The 21,046-nt window shown below is 43.6% G+C and overlaps 1 protein-coding gene across 1 annotated transcript in view; it reads left to right on the plus strand.

Annotated features, from left to right (window-relative positions):
* Positions 1–21,046, plus strand: part of mcc (MCC regulator of WNT signaling pathway) — a 142,553-nt gene that overhangs the window by 98,129 nt on the left and 23,378 nt on the right. Inside the window, 5 exon segments of the mRNA XM_033017440.1 lie at positions 2,271–2,417; positions 2,729–2,818; positions 8,831–8,979; positions 16,272–16,412; positions 17,624–17,724. Of these exon segments, the coding sequence (XP_032873331.1) occupies positions 2,271–2,417; positions 2,729–2,818; positions 8,831–8,979; positions 16,272–16,412; positions 17,624–17,724 (628 nt within the window).

Genomic DNA, 21,046 nt, shown 5'->3' on the forward strand with positions numbered 1-21,046 from the left:
CTGCATCAGTCCTGGTTCTGCATTCTAGCAGTGATCCCTCCCGAGCCTCCTCTGCTAAATGGAAGGACAATGATGCAATTAGTAGAGCCACTGCCTCACAGCGCCAGAGACCCTAACCTCGGTTGTTGCCTCTGTGGGTATCCTCCCGTTTCCCAAAGATATGCCGGTTGGTGGGTTAATTGCCTCTACTGAGTGGTAGTATCTGGTGGTTTATATGGATGTAGAGAGAATAAACATGGAATTAATGTAGAACTGGTATAAATATATGGTGGTTGATTAGTGTGCTCCAGGTGGCCAAAGGGGCTGTTTCCATGTGTTAATTCCACTCTGACTCTATGACCGTAGTTACCCACCTGATGCTGGTAGTGTGTTGTGGGCAGCCTTTTGTCTTGCACTACACTTGCAGACAGTCCCAACAGCAACCATTCTGATGTGGATATCACCATCTTGAGTGGGATGCCCACAGTAATGGACAGCTGGGATTTTTATGGGGTATTTTCACTGCCAAGAATAAGCTAGTCTGGCATCATAACAACTATTTGTGGGCTAAACATACATAATTGTCTGGCTTGCTTTAATTTGGAACCAGCAAGTTAAAGTTGTTACCACAATACCATAACGTTGGTCAATAATACATTGACCCAACACTGGAAGCTATGGTTTTTTATTTTTATTTTTATTAGAAGTAAGTACAATAATATGGTACCATAGATACCTAGTATATATTGACATGTTACAATTCATGTACAGCTTCTTATTATTTTTATTTTAACAATAAAAAGGAGACAGAAAAAGAATAGGAAAGAAATAGGAAGCTATGGTTAAAGGCAGAGGATTTCTATTCTGACAAAGTTCTCGTCTAACTCCCAAAGGGTGACAAAACTGATCATTCTGGCAACTGCAGTGTCAGGATGGAAAAGTATGCAAATCTATGAAAAAGCATAATTTATAAGGAACAATTAGGGAAAGTTAACTCTAATGGAGTTGTCCTTTCAGAATGCTTCGAACATGACTGTCAGAACCAATACCCAATTTGGTCAGAAGGCAAGTTCAAGGCCCTCTGACAAACCCAAATCCAGCCGTTGGTATTTATCAGTTGTCATTGACTGCAACAGGTGCCAATGATTACTGGAACAATTGCCATTCAATCTATGGTATTTTTTTTAGAATTTGCTTCTGTTTTTCAAATTTACTGTAGGCTTTAGAATTGAGGATGAGAGGTGATCTCATTGCAACTTAAAATTGTTTAAGGGATTGATGGACAAGACACGGGATGTTTCTGGCTGAGGAGACTAAAGAAATTTAAAAAGTGGGATAGTGCTGGTAAATGACACTGAAGTAGAATATCGTGATGATTGGATGGCTCTTCAAAGAGGATCCTCCTTGTATTATATATTCTTCAGACAAATGCTGAAAGCTGTCAAAGGTGGAGTGGGGATTTGCTTTGCATCAGTCTTACAGAGCAGTTAATAGGGCTTGTAGTTCAACTAAATGTTTGTTTTGATCTTTCACCACATTTCATCTTTCAAGGCCTTGTCACCAATTGGCCTTGCTCTTCAAACACAGTCTTAGAATAGTAGGCCATTTTAGATTGAGCAGAGGAGAAATGTCTTCACCCAGAGAATGGGGAATCTTGGAATTTTCTTCTACCTTCAGGGTAGTGGAGGCTCACTCGACTTCATTCAAAATCGAGATCAATAGATTTGAGTTGAATAAGGGAATAAGAGGAGTGCATCGAAAAATAGTGAAGAGGTAGAAGGGAAACTGATCTTGACCGACAGATCAGACTGAAATGATTCTTTTCCTTTTCACATGTTCTTATGTTGGGCTGATGCCTCATTTTATCGTTGAATGGCTTGTTCCTGTCCACTACCGTTTATGTTCTATGTTCTATTGCCGTAGCTAAGAAATGTTGAGTATCAAAACCTAATTTTCCACTCTGAATACTTAAACCACTAATCAGGATATAGCAAATTTGAGAATTCACTCGGGAATTGTTCTGCAAATGACTGATAACTGTTAGCAGGACCTCATGTCCAACAGTCCATTTTTGCTAATGAATAACCTCAGACTTAGGTTTGTGCCAATCTCTATGTATGGATGGCAAATTCAAAGCTTTTTCCATATAAATAGGCAAAATCAGCTGATTAGGTCAAAAAATCCTTGGCGAATGGATGCAGTCTTTTGGAGAATTAGTTGGAAACCTATCTTTATTGCTATAATTATAGTGAAATATTTATAGCCAATTCATGGCTTTGTTTCTAATTCAGGTTCGAGAGCTGCAGACCCGCTTACAAAGTTTGCAAGCAACTGGCCCAGCTAGTCCAAGTCGGTTGGCTGTAACCAATCGGCCGGTCAACCCCAGTACTGGTGAACTTAGCACCAGTAGTAGCAGTAATGATATCCCAATTGCGAAGGTGAGTTTTAATGGCCTCATTATCCTCCACATTGTCTGCTGTCATTCTGTGGCTATTGCATAAGCTTAGCAATTAACTTCTGAAAGTTTGATATTTCTATCTTGGGGAAAATCATAGAGCAGCCATGGAGACACAGATATTTCTACTGGAGAAAGGGAATATTCCTGAATTATTGATTGTTGCATAGAATTAAAGGATATAATTCAATATTGTGAACTGATTTTGTAAGATGCTGGGCTTGTACGATGCCAGATTTGTAGGTTGGGTAAAAGGCAACTGCTAACTCTTGACCGTCCTTCCGTAATTGATAGGTCGCTGAGCGAGTAAAGTTGTCCAAGACAAAGTCTGAATCTTCATCTTCGGATCGACCAGTTCTGGGATCAGAGATCAGTACTATTGGAGTAAGTATTTAAAACTATTAAATACTTTTAAAAGTATTAATGATGGCTCTTTCTCTAAAATTAGCTCAACACTTCCTAATTTTGCCTTTTTAGATCTATTTTCTGACTGCAAGGCAATAAAATAAAATTGGCTTTATACCTTCCAATGTTCCTGATTGTCATGACTTGCAGTTATCGGCAGGTTGACGGTACAGGTTTGCACCATTTGAATGACGTCATATGAATGTTTAAAATAGGTTGTCCTCGGGTTATGAATGTCCAACTTATGAATATCTATACATATGTATGAACTCCCATAATATTAAACCACGTCCAACAAATATGTACATACATTCCTTGCTGCAAACAGGAGACCTAGTGTCCTCTCCACTTTTAGTAATTGTTCTTAACATTTTATGTGTTTTTTATGCCACTCATCACAATACTGTGGAGGTTTAATTGGCATATTCTGTGATTTTTGTGTATTTTCCAATTTAAGGACAAACTCCACATGAATGTCTTCAGAAACAAAAGTAGTTTGTTACCCTGGCCATGGCCTGTACTTGCTCTGGACTTTTGAAAATGTTAAAACTCTAAGACCAATGAATGTAGCCTAGTCAAAGCCAGTAAGGCAGTGTAATGTCAAGAGTAAGGTGGAAGTAAGTCTAAAGATCAAGTCTATAGAAAGAAGTATGTAGCAGAATATTTGATAAAAGAATGTTATTATGAATTGAACTCTTCCCAAAATTATTTGAATGATTTTGCTAAGATATTAATGATAATAAATAATGTAATTTGAATCAGTTATTAAAGATGGGATAGCTGCACATTTGGAAAGTGGTGAAATTATTGGACAAAGTCAGCATGGATTTACAAAAGGTAAATCATGTCTGACGAATCTTATAGAATTTTTCGAGGATGTAACTAGTAGCGTGGATAGGGGAGAACCAGTGGATGTGGTGTATCTGGACTTCCAGAAGGCTTTCGACAAGGTCCCACATAAGAGATTAGTTTACAAACTTAAAGCACACGGCATTGGGGGTTCAGTATTGATGTGGATAGAGAACTGGCTGGCAAACAGGAAGCAAAGAGTAGGAGTAAACGGGTCCTTTTCACAATGGCAGGCAGTGACTAGTGGGGTACCGCAAGGCTCAGTGCTGGGACCCCAGCTATTTACAATATATATTAATGATCTGGATGAGGGAATTGAAGGCAATATCTCCAAGTTTGCGGATGACACTAAGCTGGGGGGCAGTGTTAGCTGTGAGGAGGATGCTAGGAGACTGCAAGGTGACTTGGATAGGCTGGGTGAGTGGGCAAATGTTTGGCAGATGCAGTATAATGTGGATAAATGTGAGGTTATCCATTTTGGTGGCAAAAACAGGAAAGCAGACTATTATCTAAATGGTGGCCGACTAGGAAAAGGGGAGATGCAGCGAGACCTGGGTGTCATGGTACACCAGTCATTGAAAGTGGGCATGCAGGTGCAGCAGGCAGTGAAGAAAGCGAATGGTATGTTAGCTTTCATAGCAAAAGGATTTGAGTATAGGAGCAGGGAGGTTCTACTGCAGTTGTACAGGGTCTTGGTGAGACCACACCTGGAGTATTGCGTACAGTTTTGGTCTCCAAATCTGAGGAAGGACATTATTGCCATAGAGGGAGTGCAGAGAAGGTTCACCAGACTGATTCCTGGGATGTCAGGACTGTCTTATGAAGAAAGACTGGATAGACTTGGTTTATACTCTCTAGAATTTAGGAGATTGAGAGGGAATCTTATAGAAACTTACAAAATTCTTAAGGGGTTGGACAGGCTAGATGCAGGAAGATTGCTCCCGATGTTGGGGAAGTCCAGGACAAGGGGTCACAGCTTAAGGATAAGGGGGAAATCCTTTAAAACCGAGATGAGAAGAACCTTTTTCACACAGAGAGTGGTGAATCTCTGGAACTCCCTGCCACAGAGGGTAGTCGAGGCCAGTTCATTGGCTATATTTAAGAGGGAGTTAGATGTGGCCCTTGTGGCTAAGGGGATCAGAGGGTATGGAGAGAAGGCAGGTACGGGATACTGAGTTGGATGATCAGCCATGATCATATTGAATGGCGGTGCAGGCTCGAAGGGCCGAATGGCCTACTCCTGCACCTAATTTCTATGTTTCTATGTAAAAATAGAGCGTGTAATGGTATCACTTCCCTCTTGTGTTCTTCTAAAACAATTTAAAAAAAATTAGGAGTGAGTTATGTTGGTTTACACCCACAGCAAGTTAGATTGGTTGATTAATTGCACAATTTTGAATTTTATTTCTTCGAGTGGGATCCTAGAGAAGTAAATGTAAAGCATGGGTTTGATTCCCCCTATTCCCTACCTTTTTCCCATTTTCTTGTGAAGGTGCTGACCATAGTTTCGAAAGCACAATATGCAAATTAATACATTTTCTCTTTCAAATTTAGGAAGGTAGCCTATTGACTCTCAATGTTGAGCTACATTTGAAGGAAAATATGGGAAAACATAATCTGATGTCTGGTGACACCTCTTAAGAATTCTTTTTATTCCATCCACTTCCACTCAAAACTGCTTTCTTCATCTGCCTTTTCATTCGGATGCTAAGAGCTACTGTTGAGATTCCGTGTCTGTTGAGACTGGATTTGTGGTCTGCCTTTAGCCTTTCAATGTCACAAAGGAAAAATGGTTGTGGTTTACTTGAAGAAGGTTCTGTCAGCCCCAAGACTTCACTGTAGGAGTTTGTCAGATAACTTTAAGAATAAGGAGTAAGCCATTTAGAATGGAGACGAGGAAACACTTATTCTCACAGAAAGTGGTGAGTCTCTGGAATTCTCTGCCTCAGAGGGCGGTGGAGGCTGGTCCTCTGGATGCTTTCAAGAGAGAGCTTGATAGGGCTCTTGAAAATAGCGGAGTCAGGGGATATAGGGAGAAGGCAGGAACGGGGTACTGATTGGGGATGATCAGCCATGATCACATTGAATGGCGGTGCTGGCTCGAAGGGCCAAATGGGCTACTCCTACACCTATTGTCTATTGGTAGAGAGAAGCAGCAGAAAATGATCGCGGCTCTGATGGTCCAAATCTGACCTCTGGTGCTCTCTATGTGAGATTTCTCCCGCTGACCATGAGGATTTCCCATGGTTGCTTTGTTTCACTGAAACCCCTCAACTGTAGTTGTGTGATAGGACTATCGGAGGGAGTTAATCGGGATGTGAAAAATAAGAGGCAAATTAAATGGGAAAAGCATATGCTAGTTGGGTCAAATGGTAGTCTCCTTTATCAAAAGAAATATGAGAATATTTGGGCCAACTATCTTCATATACTCATCATTAAACTTTCATAAGGTCAGAAATGGAGATGTCTGCTAATCCTAGCACAATGTTCCAAATTAATTTGCAGTACTTAAAAAAAAAAAAATTCAAAGCAGATCATATGTGCACTTAGTGAGTCTAAGATAACACTCGGGCAAGGGTTGTGAACTAATAAGTAATACTTGTACCACACAGAATATCTTCATTCTGACAAGAGAGCATCTAGCCACTTAGCACTGACATTCAGCAGCACCTGTATTACATTGTTACATTTCTCCGATGAATGATTTTGCGAACGATGATCAGAACCTGACGTCTGTCTACTTTAATACTGGTCAGAGGCTGGGTATCTTTCAGTTATCAGCTCACCTCTTCACTTCCGGATCCTATTCTCCATCTCCAAGTCGCAACCCAAGAGTATGAGGAAATGTTGTCCAGTTTATCCAGTTCTACAACACTTGAAAAGCTTGTTACCATCCAGGACTGTGCAGCATGCTTGACTGCCATCCCAATCACCATCTTAAGTTTACATTTGCTTGACCTAACAGGGCTCGAAATTAACGGTTGCCCAGGTGCCATTGACCACTCAAAGCGCCGCCGGGCAACTTAAACACCGAGTCATTTTGCCCGGCTTGGCAACCAGATACTGGTTTGTACCAAAGATAGATATAAAAAACTGGAGTAACTCCGCGGGTCAGGCAGCATCTCTGGAGAAAAGGAACGCGACGTTTTGTGTCGGCGGTGACGGCTGTATTGCGGGGCAAAGATACTAGGTGCGGGTTGACGAAGGGTCGCAGCAAATGACGGGCCCTGCAGAGCGGCTCCATCTCCTCCTCCTCCCGCCCCCCGCCCGCCCTGATAAGGGCCGCTGCCTGCAAACCCGCTAACCAAAGATCTTATAGCAGAGCTCCGCTATAGGATCTTTGCCGCTAACAGCGCTTTAAAAAAAAAAAACTCCCGCACGCCGAGGCCGGGAGGAGGGAGGGAGGGGGAGGCCTCTGCGTGCGGGAGGTTTTTTTTTTAAGCGGTTTTCGCCGTTAATCATCGTTGGCGGAATTGCTGTCGCGGCCGCTGCTGCTGCTGTGCGGGAGCCGTCGTTCGCTGCGACACTTCTGAAGCAGCTGCACCATAGATCCTATAGCTGTAGGATCTTTGAGCTGCACCGCTCTGCCCCGCACCTTGCTGTTGGTTGCCGGAGGAGGGAGGCGGTGGCGAGGAAATCCCAACGGCCAAGGCAGCGGGACGATGTTGTCCGAGGAGCGCTGACCCTCCTTCCTCCCCACCTCACCCTCCCTCTCTCTCTCCTCGTCTCTCTCTCGTCCTCTCTCTCTCCCTCTCGTTCTCTCTCTCTCTCTCTCTCTCTCTCTCTCTCTCTCTCTCTCTCTCTCATCTCTCTCTCTCTCTCTCTCTCTCTCTCTCTCTCTCTCTCTCTCTCTCTCTCCCTCTCTCTCTCTCCCTCTCTCTCTCTCTCTCCCCCCCTCCCTCTCTCCCCTCCCTCTCTCTCCCTCTCTCTCTCCCCCTCTCCCCCTCCCCCCCCCCCCCCCTCCCCCTCCCCCTCTCTCCCCCTCCCCACATCCTGGGACCCCTCCTCTACATCCCGCACTGATCCCCATTCCCGCCTCTATTCAGTCCTCACTGACATCCCCTGTGCTCCCCTTCCCATCTCCCCCACTCCAATCTATTCATCCTGCGCTGATCACCCTATGCACCTCGGATGGATTAATTAAATTGTGAACACGTGAAACATTAAAACCGCAGTGTTCGATTGTCACTGCTACCGTTGACACGTTATTACAGAATTCATTTTAACGGCAAATCAATGCTCTTACTATGGAGTATCAGTACTGTAGTTATTTAATGAGCAACATTCACAACTATACGTTTGCATATATGTTACCATGGTCCAGGATTTATTGACACAGGTTGATCATACGCTGAATAATCCAAACACATTTTTGTTTGGAAGTGGAAAGAACTAATAGAAATTGCATTAACTGCAATGTGTAAAAAGAGTTGAGATACTGTCTTATAATTTTGCTGCATGTCATTGTGGGATATATCATGTCTTGATTAGTGAATGTTTAGTTTGTGACTTTATTTGAAGCAGAAATAATATGTGAATGCTTCATTGAGTATAATTCCGACAGGTAACTACGTGCTTTATCCGAGCACATTATCGCACGCGTCATGAAAGCCATCTTAAATGACCACCTAAACTGTCATTTGGCAACCTAAAAAGCTGTCAAGGTTGCCCAGCTGGCAACAGGGAAAAAAAGTTAAGCGAGAGCCCTGCCTATACATTTGAGGAGTTGGTCATTTAGGACTGAGATTAGATATTTCTTTGCCCTGAGAGTTCTGATTGTTTTGAATTCTTTACCCAGAGGCTTAGTTGCTGAGTATAGTCATGACTGATATTAATAGATTTTAGCCCTGAAACAAATCAATGAGTACGAGTCTTAGTACAGGAAAATCGTGCTCATCTTATTGAACGTCATAAAAGAAAAATGTTTTTTTGCTTCAAATCAGTTCTATCAGCTCCAGGTCTTAGATCTTGTTACATTTTAGAGCCGGCACGAGGGACTAGATGTCTATTCCTGTGAATCTTTTTTTTTTTTTTGCCTGTCTTCTGAACTATTATTTAATCAAAGTGCTTTGCTTGTAACCTTAGATGGAGATTTTGTTCAACGGCACATAATGGCACACTTCTTCTCTTTCATTTAAACAGGTGTCCAGTAGTGTGGCAGAGCATCTGGCCCATTCTTTGCAAGACTGCTCCAATATTCAAGAAATCTTTCAAACCCTGTATTCTCATGGATCAGCTATTTCTGAGAGCAAAATCCGTGAATTTGAGGTGGAAACAGAGAGGCTAAACAGGTAAAATGCGTATTACGGCATTAGTTTTAGGAGGAACAGGAATATATTTGAGTTGTACCAATGGCATAACTTGATCTATACCACTGCCACAGCACACACTGAGTTCCAACTTCACAAATGAGCTAATTTATTAATTGCTGATTTGTACAGACTTTCATTTCTTTCTCCTTAACAAAGAAGAGAAAGTGTGCGCATCTTTAGCAGATGTTTCAGCATCAGCAAAGTTTGTGAATAGTTGAGTTATTGTTCTGTGAAACTGGCAAAATGGGAATGAGTAGAAGCCAAATGAATATGTACATTTATTTTACACATTGCTTCATGAAATTGTGCATCCTGGAAGTAATTTTTAGGGTAGCACACATATGGCAGTTCTAGCTTAATATAGATGAGTGTGATGTAGCAGCAAGCTTATTAATGAACACATTGATAGATGTTCAAGAAAGAGAATTTAATGTGATGTCAAACAACTTATTTCCCGTCTGGAGTAAGAAATATTTTCTGCTTGATTTCATTTGAATTTTTTTGAGGATGTGACTGAACTAGAGGGTAGGAAATGTGTTTGTGTGTTAATTATATGCATTTCAAGAAGACTTTTGATAACAAATCAAAATATAAAACTTGTGGACATAAAGGCAAACTTCTGACCTGGTCAGAAATTGGCTTTGTGTCAAAAAATCAAATTTTATAGTAATAATAATAATAATAAATTTTATTTAATGGGCGCCTTTCATACATCTCAAGGACACCTTACATAGTAATCGGAATAAAAACATATAATCGGAATAAAACAAGTAATTAAAGACATCACAGTGACACAAATTAAAAACAGAATTCAATCCAAAAACAGGAAATCAAAAACACAGTGTGAAAAGAGAGCAGCGGCAGCCAAAGCGCGCCAGCGTCCACTCTCTCTTCACGGCAGCCATCTTGGACACAGACCTACAGGACTACAATTAGACAAAAAAAACATCCCCCCACAGTGGATAGCACTGTGGAGGAAGGCACAATGTCCAGTCCCCACCCCATGATCACCCCAAAGTCAGGCCTATTGAGGCCACCGCAATTGCCTGTACGGAGGCCCGATGTCCCTGGCCGTTCTCACCGGGTGGTCTTGCCCCGGCGTCGGGAGAGTCCTTTCGGCGGCTGGGCCACTTGGAACGGCCGCTTCTTGGTTGGAGCCCGCGGCTTCCGAAGCCGACAAGGCCGCGCCGGTTTGGCGCTCCCAGGCTCCCAGGCTCCAGTAATAGCGAGGCACAAAATGGAGGGCCAAATATTATTGCGGCTCCACATATATCATTAAAATGTTATAGACAAAGTTGCAACATAACCAAAGCCTGGCTGGTAAGATGCTGCTTTCTGTAATCTAGATGATTAGAATAGAAATGGCAGTGGTTCTGTGACATTTATACAAACTTTGGTTTAGACCAGTACTGAGAGCTGTTCTCTGCACATCATTAGACAAAAATATTGGCCTTGCAGGTAAAGCAGACACATTTTAAGAGACTCCATCATGAAATAACAAACGGAGTTCACCCAAACTATGATAGTCTTCCTGAAACTTTAAAAATTGGAAGATTGTGTGATCAAAATATTCAAAAATGTTAAAAGGAACTAATACAGAGAAACTATTTTTGTTGGTTCGAGAACTTCAGTGTCGTACTCCTAAAATTGAAGCCAAGCTTTTTAATTGAGACAAATACATCGATAGATGCTCCTGAACACATCATCAGTGATGTAACCTGGGGTCATTGGGTGTTTCGGGTCTTTCAACATCAGACACCCTCACCCAGGCGACCCAGCCGTGGTTGATCAGACCACGACTTGTGTTCAGGTGGCATTCGCTCCTCCCCATGGACCTCCTCTCCTGATCCAGAGCCATCTTGAGGCCTTCTCCGCTGCCTCTGTGGTGTTCTTGATGGCCTTTCTCCTCGCCACTCCGTTTATGCCCAGTGCACTCAAGGCTTTGTAGAGCGATTGCCCTGCAAAACCTCTGCAGCCAACCTCGATGGGCATACACCTTGCCTTCCAGCCCTGCTTGCGGCAGTCTATGACCAGCTCTTCATAATTGGTCATCTTCCTCTCGTGGGGTTCCTCCAGACGGTCCTCCCACGGCACAGTCAGTTCCAACAAGACGATGTTTTTGGTCGCCTCTGAGACCAGGAGGCTATCTGGCCTCAGGGTGGTTGTGGCAATGTGCTGTGGGAACTTCAGCTGTTTCACCAGGTCTACAGAAAGCTGCCAGTCCTGCGCAGTTACCAGGATTCCTGACGGATTCCTGGCTGCTGTGGTTTTTGGCAGCTGCACTCCGGCCTTTACGAAGGTGATCATCTGGGTGGTGGGGCGTTCTCGTCTACAGCTTCTGCACTGGGTTTAAGAACCTGGTCGTGACGCCATGTGTACCGGCCCTGCCCAAGAGCCTTTGGGCAACAGCTCAGGATGTGTTCCAACGTCCCCTTGCCTGAGCATTGTGGGCAATCTGGAGATTCCGCTTTGCCCCAGATGAAGAGGTTCGATGGGCTGGGCAGGACATCATACACTGCCTGGACCAGGAACTTGATGCACTGTGGTTCAGCCTGCCAGAGCTCAGTCCATGTGACTTTTCGGTCCATGGCCTGCTCCCACCTTGTCCAGGCTCCCTGCTGCCTCAATCCAACTGCTCTGGTAGACCTCTCCTCCTCCACCACTGCCCTCACTTCCTCCTGGACCAGCCTGCGCCTCTCCTTCCCCTTGGCCTTGTCAAACTGTGGAGATGGGAAGATTCCCAGGCCAGCTCTTCCCCGAGTCACTGCTCCCACCAGGACTCTGTGGCGTATCTGGGACTCTGCTTGCAGCACGGCTTCGCCGGCTCTCCACTTCCTCCCAGTTTTCACCTCCACCCCTGCCTGAGCCACCTTGGGGTCGCTGGAGTCCCTGAACAGCATCACCTCTCTGGCCCGAGTCACCTTAAACTCCTCCTCCAGGGACTTCAGGGGCAGCTGGAGCTTGGTGTTATTTCCATAAAGGGCGATGCTGCTAAGGCTCCTGGGCAGTCCCAGCCACCTTCTGAGAAAGCTGCTGACTTTCCTCTCCAATCTCTCCATGATGGATATTGGGACTTCGTAGACAAGCAGTGGCCAGAGTATCCATGGCAGGATACCATGCTGGTAAATCCATGCCTTGAACTTGCCGGGAAGCCCCGACTGGTCCACTGCTCTCAACCAACTCTCCAGCTCCTGACAGGTTGCCTGGACAGATGCTGTATCCTTCAGGCTGCTGTTAAACACCTTGCCAAGACTCTTCACTGGCCTTTCGGAGACAGTTGGGATTGGTGTCCCTTCGATGCTGAAGCGGAACCTGTCAATGACTGCCCTTCTTCAGCACCAGTGACCTTGATTTTCCTGGCTTAAACCTCATCCTTGTCCATCCAATCAGCTTCTCCAACCCCTGCAGGATCCACCTGCCTCCTGGCACTGACTCAGTGGTGACAGTCAGGTCGTCCATGAAGGCTCTGATTGGTGGTTGGCGCATTCCTGACTTGGTCCGAGGGCCCCGGCACTCTGGCTCAGCAGACTAGACGATCATGTTCATCGCCAAGGCAAAAAGGATCACAGAGATGGTACAGCCTGTGATAATCCCAACCTCCAGTCTGTGCCACTCTGATATTACTGACCCTGATGAGACTCTCATGCTGAACTTGTTGTAATAGTCCAGGATGAGATCTGCCACATGATGCTTGGCCATGACTGCCTGGATCAGCTTGTGCGGGATGGAGCCGTAGGCTAGGTCAAGCCAGAGCACTGTCAGGTCTCCCTTGTTCTCCCTGGCTTCTCTGATGAGCTGGGTCACCACTCCCGTGTGCTCTAGACACCCCAGCACTCCAGATAAGCCTCCCTTTTGCACTGAGCTGTTGATGTAGCCATTGCTGGAGAGGAAGTTGGTCAGCCGCCTCGCCATTATGCTGAAGAAAATCTTGCCTTCAACGCTTAGCAAGGAGATGATCTGAACTGATCGATCTTTTTGGAATCTTCCTCCTTTGGGATCCAGGCTCCTTCAGCGAATCGCCACTGCTGCGACACTTTTCCTCTCCTCCGGATTACTTTCAGGATCTTCCACAGCCGTTTCAGTAACAAGGGGCAGTTCTTATAGACCCTGTAGGGGACTCCGCTCGGGCCAGGGGCTGAGCCAGCTCTTGCTCTCTTCACAACGTCCTGGACCTCTTTCAGGAGTGGCTCTCTACTATCAAACTCCATGATGGGTGGAGGTGGTTTTATCAGGATGTTGCACTGGCCCAACTCCTGCTGCCTGACGGGGGCACTGTAGGTTGTCTGGATGTGCCGGTCGATCTCCTCCTTAGAGCAAGCCAAACTCCCACTGCGCTTCTGCCCGAGTAGTTGTTTGGTGAAGCTGAAGGGGTTGGCTATGAAGGATGCTCGCTTCCTGGCTCTTTCCTTCCGGCGTCTTCGGTGCCACTCAGCTCTACGGAGGGTCATCACTACTTTCATAAGAATACTTCTGTATGAAAGTAGTGGTACGAATTTGAATACCACTTCCACTAAAAAAAAAATTGATTCGTGGGCATTTAACCATCTCAAGTTTAAAATTTTAACTAATACCGAAGGATATAGTGCAGAAGTAGGTGTATTGAGTATATTAGAAATTAATGGATTTGAATGATAAATCACCTACTGCTGTTGCTGTGATGGATGGACTAAGGGCAAAAGAATATGGATATACAACATCATTTATGTCCCCCTCTTACCATGAGGGTTTTCAATATTAGTGAGCAATTTAGGATTAGACAGAAGACCATTCACTATAATGGTTGCCTTCCCTTTGTGTGTGTGTGTGTGTATAGAAGCCATAAACCGAATACAATGATGTTGAATGGTATATAATACTCAATTGATACATATCCATTGAATCTCACTGGCCTTGAACATCTTAACTGAATGCATTGACAATATGGTCCTCTCCATGTTGGACCATTCCAGATGACCAAACAGTCTTATCTTCCTCCAGGAAGATGTTTACATTCAGCTTTCTCCGTAAGAGATGATTTCTTGTCCTTCCCATGTCTACGAGCTGGTGATGTTCTCAGAAAATTCATTCCCAATCTATATTCAAAACACCCATTTCCTCATCCCTTGGATCTTTCTTTCCTCGTCCCCCAGCTCGCCCATTTTTATTCTCATTTGATCCCTCATTCCTAACAACCACCAACTGGCCCAAAGTCTACCGTCTAATCTTCTCCACGATTTCCACAAATATGGTGATGTACAGGTACAATGAAAAATCTTGCTTGCAGCAGCATCACAGTCACATAGACTCAGCCAACGTCACAAAATAAATTATGCAAAACTGGATGTAACTCCACATTTGGGGTAACATTTGATGTACTACACTGAATGTGGAGTTACAGTGGCTTGCAAAAGTTTTCATACCCCTTGAACTTTTCCACATTTTGTCACGTTACAACCACAAACGTAAATGTATTTTATTGGGATTTTATGTGATAGACCAACACAAAGTGGCGCATAATTGTGAAGTGGAAGGAAAATGATACATGGTTTTCAAGTTTTTTTACAAATAAAAAACTGAAAAGTGTGGCGTGCAAAAGTATTCAGCCCCCTTTACTCTGATACCCTTAAATAAAATCCAGTGCAACCAATTGCCTTCAGAAGTCACCTAATTAGTAAATAGAGTCCACTTGTGTGTAATCTAATCTCAGTATAAATACAGCTGTTCTGTAAAGGCCTCAGAGGTTTGTTAGAGAACATTAGTGACCAAACAGCATCATGAAGCCCAAGGAACACACCAGACAGGTCAGGGATAAAGTTGTGGAGAAGTTTAAAGCAGGGTTATGTTATAAAAAAATATCCCAAGCTTTGAACATCTCACGGAGCACTGTTCAATCCATCATCCGAAAATGGAAAGAGTATGGCACAACTGCAAACCTACCAAGACATGGCCGTCCACCTAAACTGACAGGCCGGGCAAGGAGAGCATTGATCAGAGAAGCAGCCAAGAGGCCCATGGTAACTCTGGAGGAGCTGCAGAGATCCACAGCTCAGGTGGGAGAATCTGTCCACAGGACAACTATTAGTCATGCACTCCACAAATCGGGCCTTTATGGAAGAGTGGCAAGAAGAAAGCCATTGTTGAAAAAAAGCCATCAGAAGTCCCGTTTGCAGTTTGCCACAAGCCATGTGGGGGACTCAGCAAACATGTGGAGGAAGGTGCTCTGGTCAGATGAGACCAAAATTGAAGTTTTTGACCTAAATGCAAAACGCTATGTGTGACGGAAAACTAACACTGCACATCACCCTGAACACACCATCCCCACTGTGAAACATGGTGGTGGCAGCATCATGCTGTGGGGATGCTTTTCTTCAGCAGGGACAGGGAAGCTGGTCAGAGTTGATGGGAAGATGGATGGAGCCAAATACAGGGCAATCTTGGAAGAAAACCTGTTAGAGTCTGCAAAAGACTTGAGACTGGGGCGGAGGTTCACCTTCCAGCAGGACACCGACCCTAAACATACAGCCAGAGCTACAATGGAATGGTTTAGATCAAAGCATATTCATGTGTTAGAATGGCCCAGTCAAAGTCCAGACCTAAATCCAATTGAGAATCTCTGGCAAGACTTGAAAATTGCTGTTCAAAGACGCTCTCCATCCAATCTGACTGAGCTTGAGCTATTTTGCAAAGAAGAATGGGCAAAAATGTCAGTCTCTAGATGTGGAAAGCTGGTAGAGACATACCCCAAAAGACTTGCAGCTGTAATTGCAGCGAAAGGTGGTTCTACAAAGTATTGACTCAGGGGGACTGAATACTTTTGCACGCCACACTTTTCAGTTTTTTATTTGTAAACAAATTTGAAAACCATGTATCATTTTCCTTCCACTTCACAATTATGCACCACTTTGTGTTGGTCTATCACATAAAATCCAAATAAAATACATTTACGTTTGTGGTTGTAACGTGACAAAATGTGGAAAAGTTCAAGGGGTATGAAAACTTTTGCAAGTCACTGTACATTCAGATTATACATAATTTAGCCGGAGTCTTGCTGCAAGCAAGATTTTTCATTATACCTGTACATCACTGTATTTGTGCAAATGATGATAAACCTGAGATTAGCCATGACTTTATAAAATGGCAGAGCAGGCAGAAAGGGTTATAAATCTACTCCTATTCAAAAGTCACATGTTAAAAGCATGTTGTCTTATTTGGAATAATCTTGGTTTAATTCTATTGTCCTTTAACAGTTACGATTAAACAATTGATAAAATTCATATTTTTGTCTATTTCAGTCGTATTGAACATTTGAAATCTCAAAATGACCTTTTAACCATTACTCTGGAAGAATGCAAGAGCAATGCTGAAAGAATGAGTATGCTGGTTGGTAAATATGAATCCAATAGTACAGCGTTAAGACTGGCACTGCAATATAGGTAAATGTAATAAATACAGATTTATTTTTCCCCATACCTTTAGCTCTAATAATATTTCCCCAATTCTGTTTTTAATTCTTTAAAGACTATGGTGACTTCCTTCCCTCCCCTTTCCTCATTTTTGTAATGAATTTCATGAGCAAAATAAATAATATCATGAGGATAATATAAACAACCAGAGGGAGCCCTGTCACATGGATCCCGAGAGCAACTCTTAATCTATCATGAAATTAATTATTTCACTGTTAAACCTATCCAGATTCCAGTCAATAGCTTTAAAGTAGAAATTCACAATAATTGAAAAAGAACTGTCAAGAAATTATCATGCAACCACAAGAGAGCTATAAATGCAGACAAGTGGAACCTAGAGATCATCCCCTCCTGACTCATCCCTTTACAATGCAAACTTTGATTATATCTAAGACTCAAGCCTTTGGGTGCAATCCAGTTGGGCCTTATATATTTTCAAATTCAAAAGTGTAATGCACAATGAATAATTTCTGGGTTTCATGTGTCCCGAAGACTGGTGCTCATAAGGCTATAGTGTGGCTAGGTGGAATTTAGTGGGTGAAGCCAGCTCCAATTTTCATCTCCTACATAATGGTGGTGAGAGGAGCAGCATTTGCAAGTTCTTCCATAAAACATTTACAGTAGGTTAAGCCAGGCCCCGTGTCCCAGCAAGCTGTCCATACACATCTTTGTAAAATAACTCCCAGTGCCAGATCATCAGATCTTGTTTGGTGACTCTGTATAGTGTTTAGGGAGTTACTGAAAATTTGTACTTTCTGCTCGAATTTGAGTATATTCATAATAATATTCTGAGCAGGTGGTTGCAAGTTTGGTTCTTCTGCGTTCAAACACATATGAAAAGGTGCTGCCAAATGTCCTGTCACTTCTCCGAGGAAATACCTATAGTTATGTCGGGAAGCATGCATTTCCTTGTAAAATCCAACTGGTAATAGATTGCCATTAAAAACCGTAAAATAGATATAAAGTCAACTGTTGAAGTCATGTCAATATACCTTATGTAAACTGTTATTGCAAAAATAATGAAAATTCATCAAAAAATACCAATTGTGCACTTATGATTGCTTTATTTGTCCATTTGTTTTGTTGCAAGTTTTTATTTATTTGCAAACTATATAATGGTATAATTTCCAGTTGTTAAATATGATTACTTACATTTGTATCTAATGTGCTTGTATTCAAAGTGAACAGTGCATAGAAGCCTATGAGTTATTATTGGCACTAGCTGAGAGTGAACAAGGACTCATTCTGGGTCAATTTAAAGCTGCAGGCGTTGGATCTGTTGGTGAGAATCAAACATTTGTTCATCCTTTCTCTTGCATCTTTCTTTGTATATTTAAACTAACCTCATTTGGTCCCTTGATCACGCTGACACTGGAGTAAGCTCCACCGCCCGCTGTCCTGTTATCCATCGCCCGCTGACCCGCTCTGCTCTATGATCTTTGCTCTTGAGCTGGTCCCCTCACTGTCCGGTCCTGGCAGGCCGCTCGCAGCCACCCGAGCTACTTCCCTCCCCGGCGGCAGTCAGAATTTAAGGATTTGCGGGAAGAGGCTGACATGAGCGAGGCCGGCGAGCGGCAGGAGAGAGGTGTTCAGACCGAGAGCACTGCCAGAGGTGAGCGGGCCGGCAGAAGGTGCAGAGATGGCGGCCGGTTCCGCTGTCCGGTCCCGGCGGCCGCTCGCAGCCCCCCGAGCTACTTCCCTCCCCGGCCACAATGCGGTGGCTCCGCATCCGGAGCACCGCTGCAGCGGTGAGTGAGTGAGTTGTTGACATGATCCCCGACCCCCTCCTTCTCAACGCTCCTGCCCCTGCTGACCCGGGCCAGACTCCCCACACGCTGTGAAAGGAACACTCCCCCCAATTGGTCCCTTGAACTAGTATTGTCATTCAATAAGATCACAACTGATTCAACCTATCCTGGTGTGCTCCCGTTTTTCCCACCATCTTTCCACCTGCCGTCACTCTTCACCCCCCACCCATTCAGTCATTCAGAATGGAGGAGATCTGGAAGCCTTGGGCAAATTGAATTTTTACTCTCTTTATTTTTATCTATTTATTTATTTATTTTGAGCATGAGATATTCTATGTCCCGCCCTCCTTTTTTCAAAATGTAAGAACTCAAAATGGGGTGCGTCTTCTTTGACGGGAAATACGATCGATACAATCAAGCCGATCTCGGGTAGAATGGAAAAGATACAAAGTGCAGAATATAGTTCTCAGCATTGTAGCAAGTATAATGTCCGCAATAAGATAGAGATGAATCAACAGTACCCTAGCTAATGGAAGGATCATTCAGAAGCCTGATATGAGGGGAAGCTGTTCCTAAGCCTGGTAGTGTGTGTTTCCAAGCTTCTGTATATTCTTCCTGATGGGAGCAGGGAGACGGAGGAGTGCCAGGATGGGATGTCATTGATCATTTTGGCTGCTTTTCCAGTGTGAAGTGTTAATGGAATCAATGGCGGGTAGTTTGGTATGTGTGATGAACTGGGCGGTATCCACAACTCTGCAATTTTTTGCCATCTTGGAAAGAGCTGTTCCCAAACCAGCTGTGATGCAACCTGACAGTTTTCTTTCTTTGGTGGATCTGTAGACGTTTGTAAGAGTCATTGGAGACATGATCAATTTCCTCAAACTTCTGAGGAAGTAGAGACAGAGGTGTGCCTTGTCTGTCACTTCAATCTGGTTGGTTCACAACAGATTGTTGGAAGTATTGACTCCAAGGAACTTGAAGCTCTCAACCCTTTCTACTTCGGCACCACCCCTCTCTGCTGGACAATAGTAACGAGGTTTCAGGGCTAACATCTCATTCTTTACACCCCTGCATCATTAATCTGTGTGCTCCCACCCACTTGTCTTCCCATGTTTGACCAGTTCTCCAAACCTTGTAAATATCTGTTTGCTGGATGCCCAACCGTATACCAGCAAATAGCAGGACAAAAATATAGTACAGATTATGGTGGGCATCAAACAAGAATGGGAAACGTGTCTCATAAAAGCCAGCAGACTAACAGAATATGAGATGCATGCAAGGCAAATGAATGTGCATTAAGGTTAACAAATAATACTCATACAGTATAATATTACCAGGAAACTGAATCTGAGCAAAAGCTCTGTGACTTGTCCACCGTCATTTATAACCTAAGGAATATCAGGCAACAAACAAAAGAACGCCTAATGAGACCGAATCCTTGATCTGGGGGAATGTGAAACTGGTGCACAAGTTTAAGTTGCTGGAACAATTGAATAGCAGGCACAGAAATGAGAGGGAGTGGCTGATCCTGGTGCAGAAATTGATTTATCCCAAAGGCATTGATTATAAATTCAAAGTGTAAGTTACGATTGCCTCATGAGAGCTGTGGAATTACAATTATTATTTTCTAAAATATCGCAACTAGAATCATAATCGCGGTAGAGTTTCTGCCTTACAGCGAATGCAACACCGGAGACCCGGGTTCGATCCTGACCACGGGTACTGTCTGCACAGTGTTTGTACATTCTCCCTGTGACCTGCGTGGGTTTTCTCTGAGATCTTCGGTTTCCTCCCACACTCCAAAGACGTACAGGTTTGTAGGTTAATTGGCTTGTTAAATATAAAAATTGTCCCTTGTGGGTATAGGATAGTGTTAATGTGCGGCACGGACCCGGTGGGCAAAGGGCCTGTTTCCGTGCTGTATCGCTAAACTAAACTAAACAATCATTACAAAACTAGTAGATTGTTGTACAATCCTATCTTGTTTATGAATATCCTTTAGGATTGGAAATTGGTCATCTTCACGTCGACAGGCCTAAATGTAACTGCAAAGCCATAGTAATGTGCTTGACTCTTACATGGCCAAGCAAGCCACTCAAATGTGTTGCAACCACTATGTTTGAAAGGAGGACAGAGTTGGAGAAGTCACCAAGCAGCAACCTAGCCATTAAATCTGGATGTGATAAAGTCACTCATACCCCTGTCAACTTTGCAAAGCCTTTCTTGCAAATATATACATTTGCAGAATTGCACCATAGACTATTTTTAGCCTGGATTAGTTACCCAAATTAAATCAAACTTTACCAAACCTTGACCTGAGGTTGTGTGAAGTCTCTTAGCATCTGGTCAAACCTTTCCCCTGATTAACATCAATTCCATCGTTCAGCTGATTAATCATTGTTCTTCCATATAGAAGAAGCGCTGAAAATAGCAAAAGTCCAATCTAAAAGGACACAAAGTGCTGGAGTAACTCAGCAGGTCAGGCAGCATATCTGGAGTACATTTTAAACATCTCACATTCTGCTCTATTCTCTGGCCTTTGTTCCAACCATCTGCCAATCAAATACCCCCTCGCCTATGACCTATTGCCTGCCTTGTTTTGTTCTGCCTCTCCCCTTTTGCAGCTTCTTCGCTCTATTCCCCGCCCCCCTACAATCAGTCTGAAGGAGGGTCCTGACGCAAAATGTCACCTATTCACGTTCTCCAGATATGCTGCCTGACCTGCTGAGTTACTTCAGCATTTTGTGTCCTTTTATTTATCAACTAGCATCTGCAGTTCTTTGTTTGTACAAAAGTATAATCTACTTGGATTAGCCATTGTCACCATGCAGGGTTTATGGCAGATGAGGGCTGTAA

The sequence above is a fragment of the Amblyraja radiata genome, chromosome 3 (assembly GCF_010909765.2).
Source record: "Amblyraja radiata isolate CabotCenter1 chromosome 3, sAmbRad1.1.pri, whole genome shotgun sequence".
NCBI classification, from domain to species: domain Eukaryota; kingdom Metazoa; phylum Chordata; class Chondrichthyes; order Rajiformes; family Rajidae; genus Amblyraja; species Amblyraja radiata.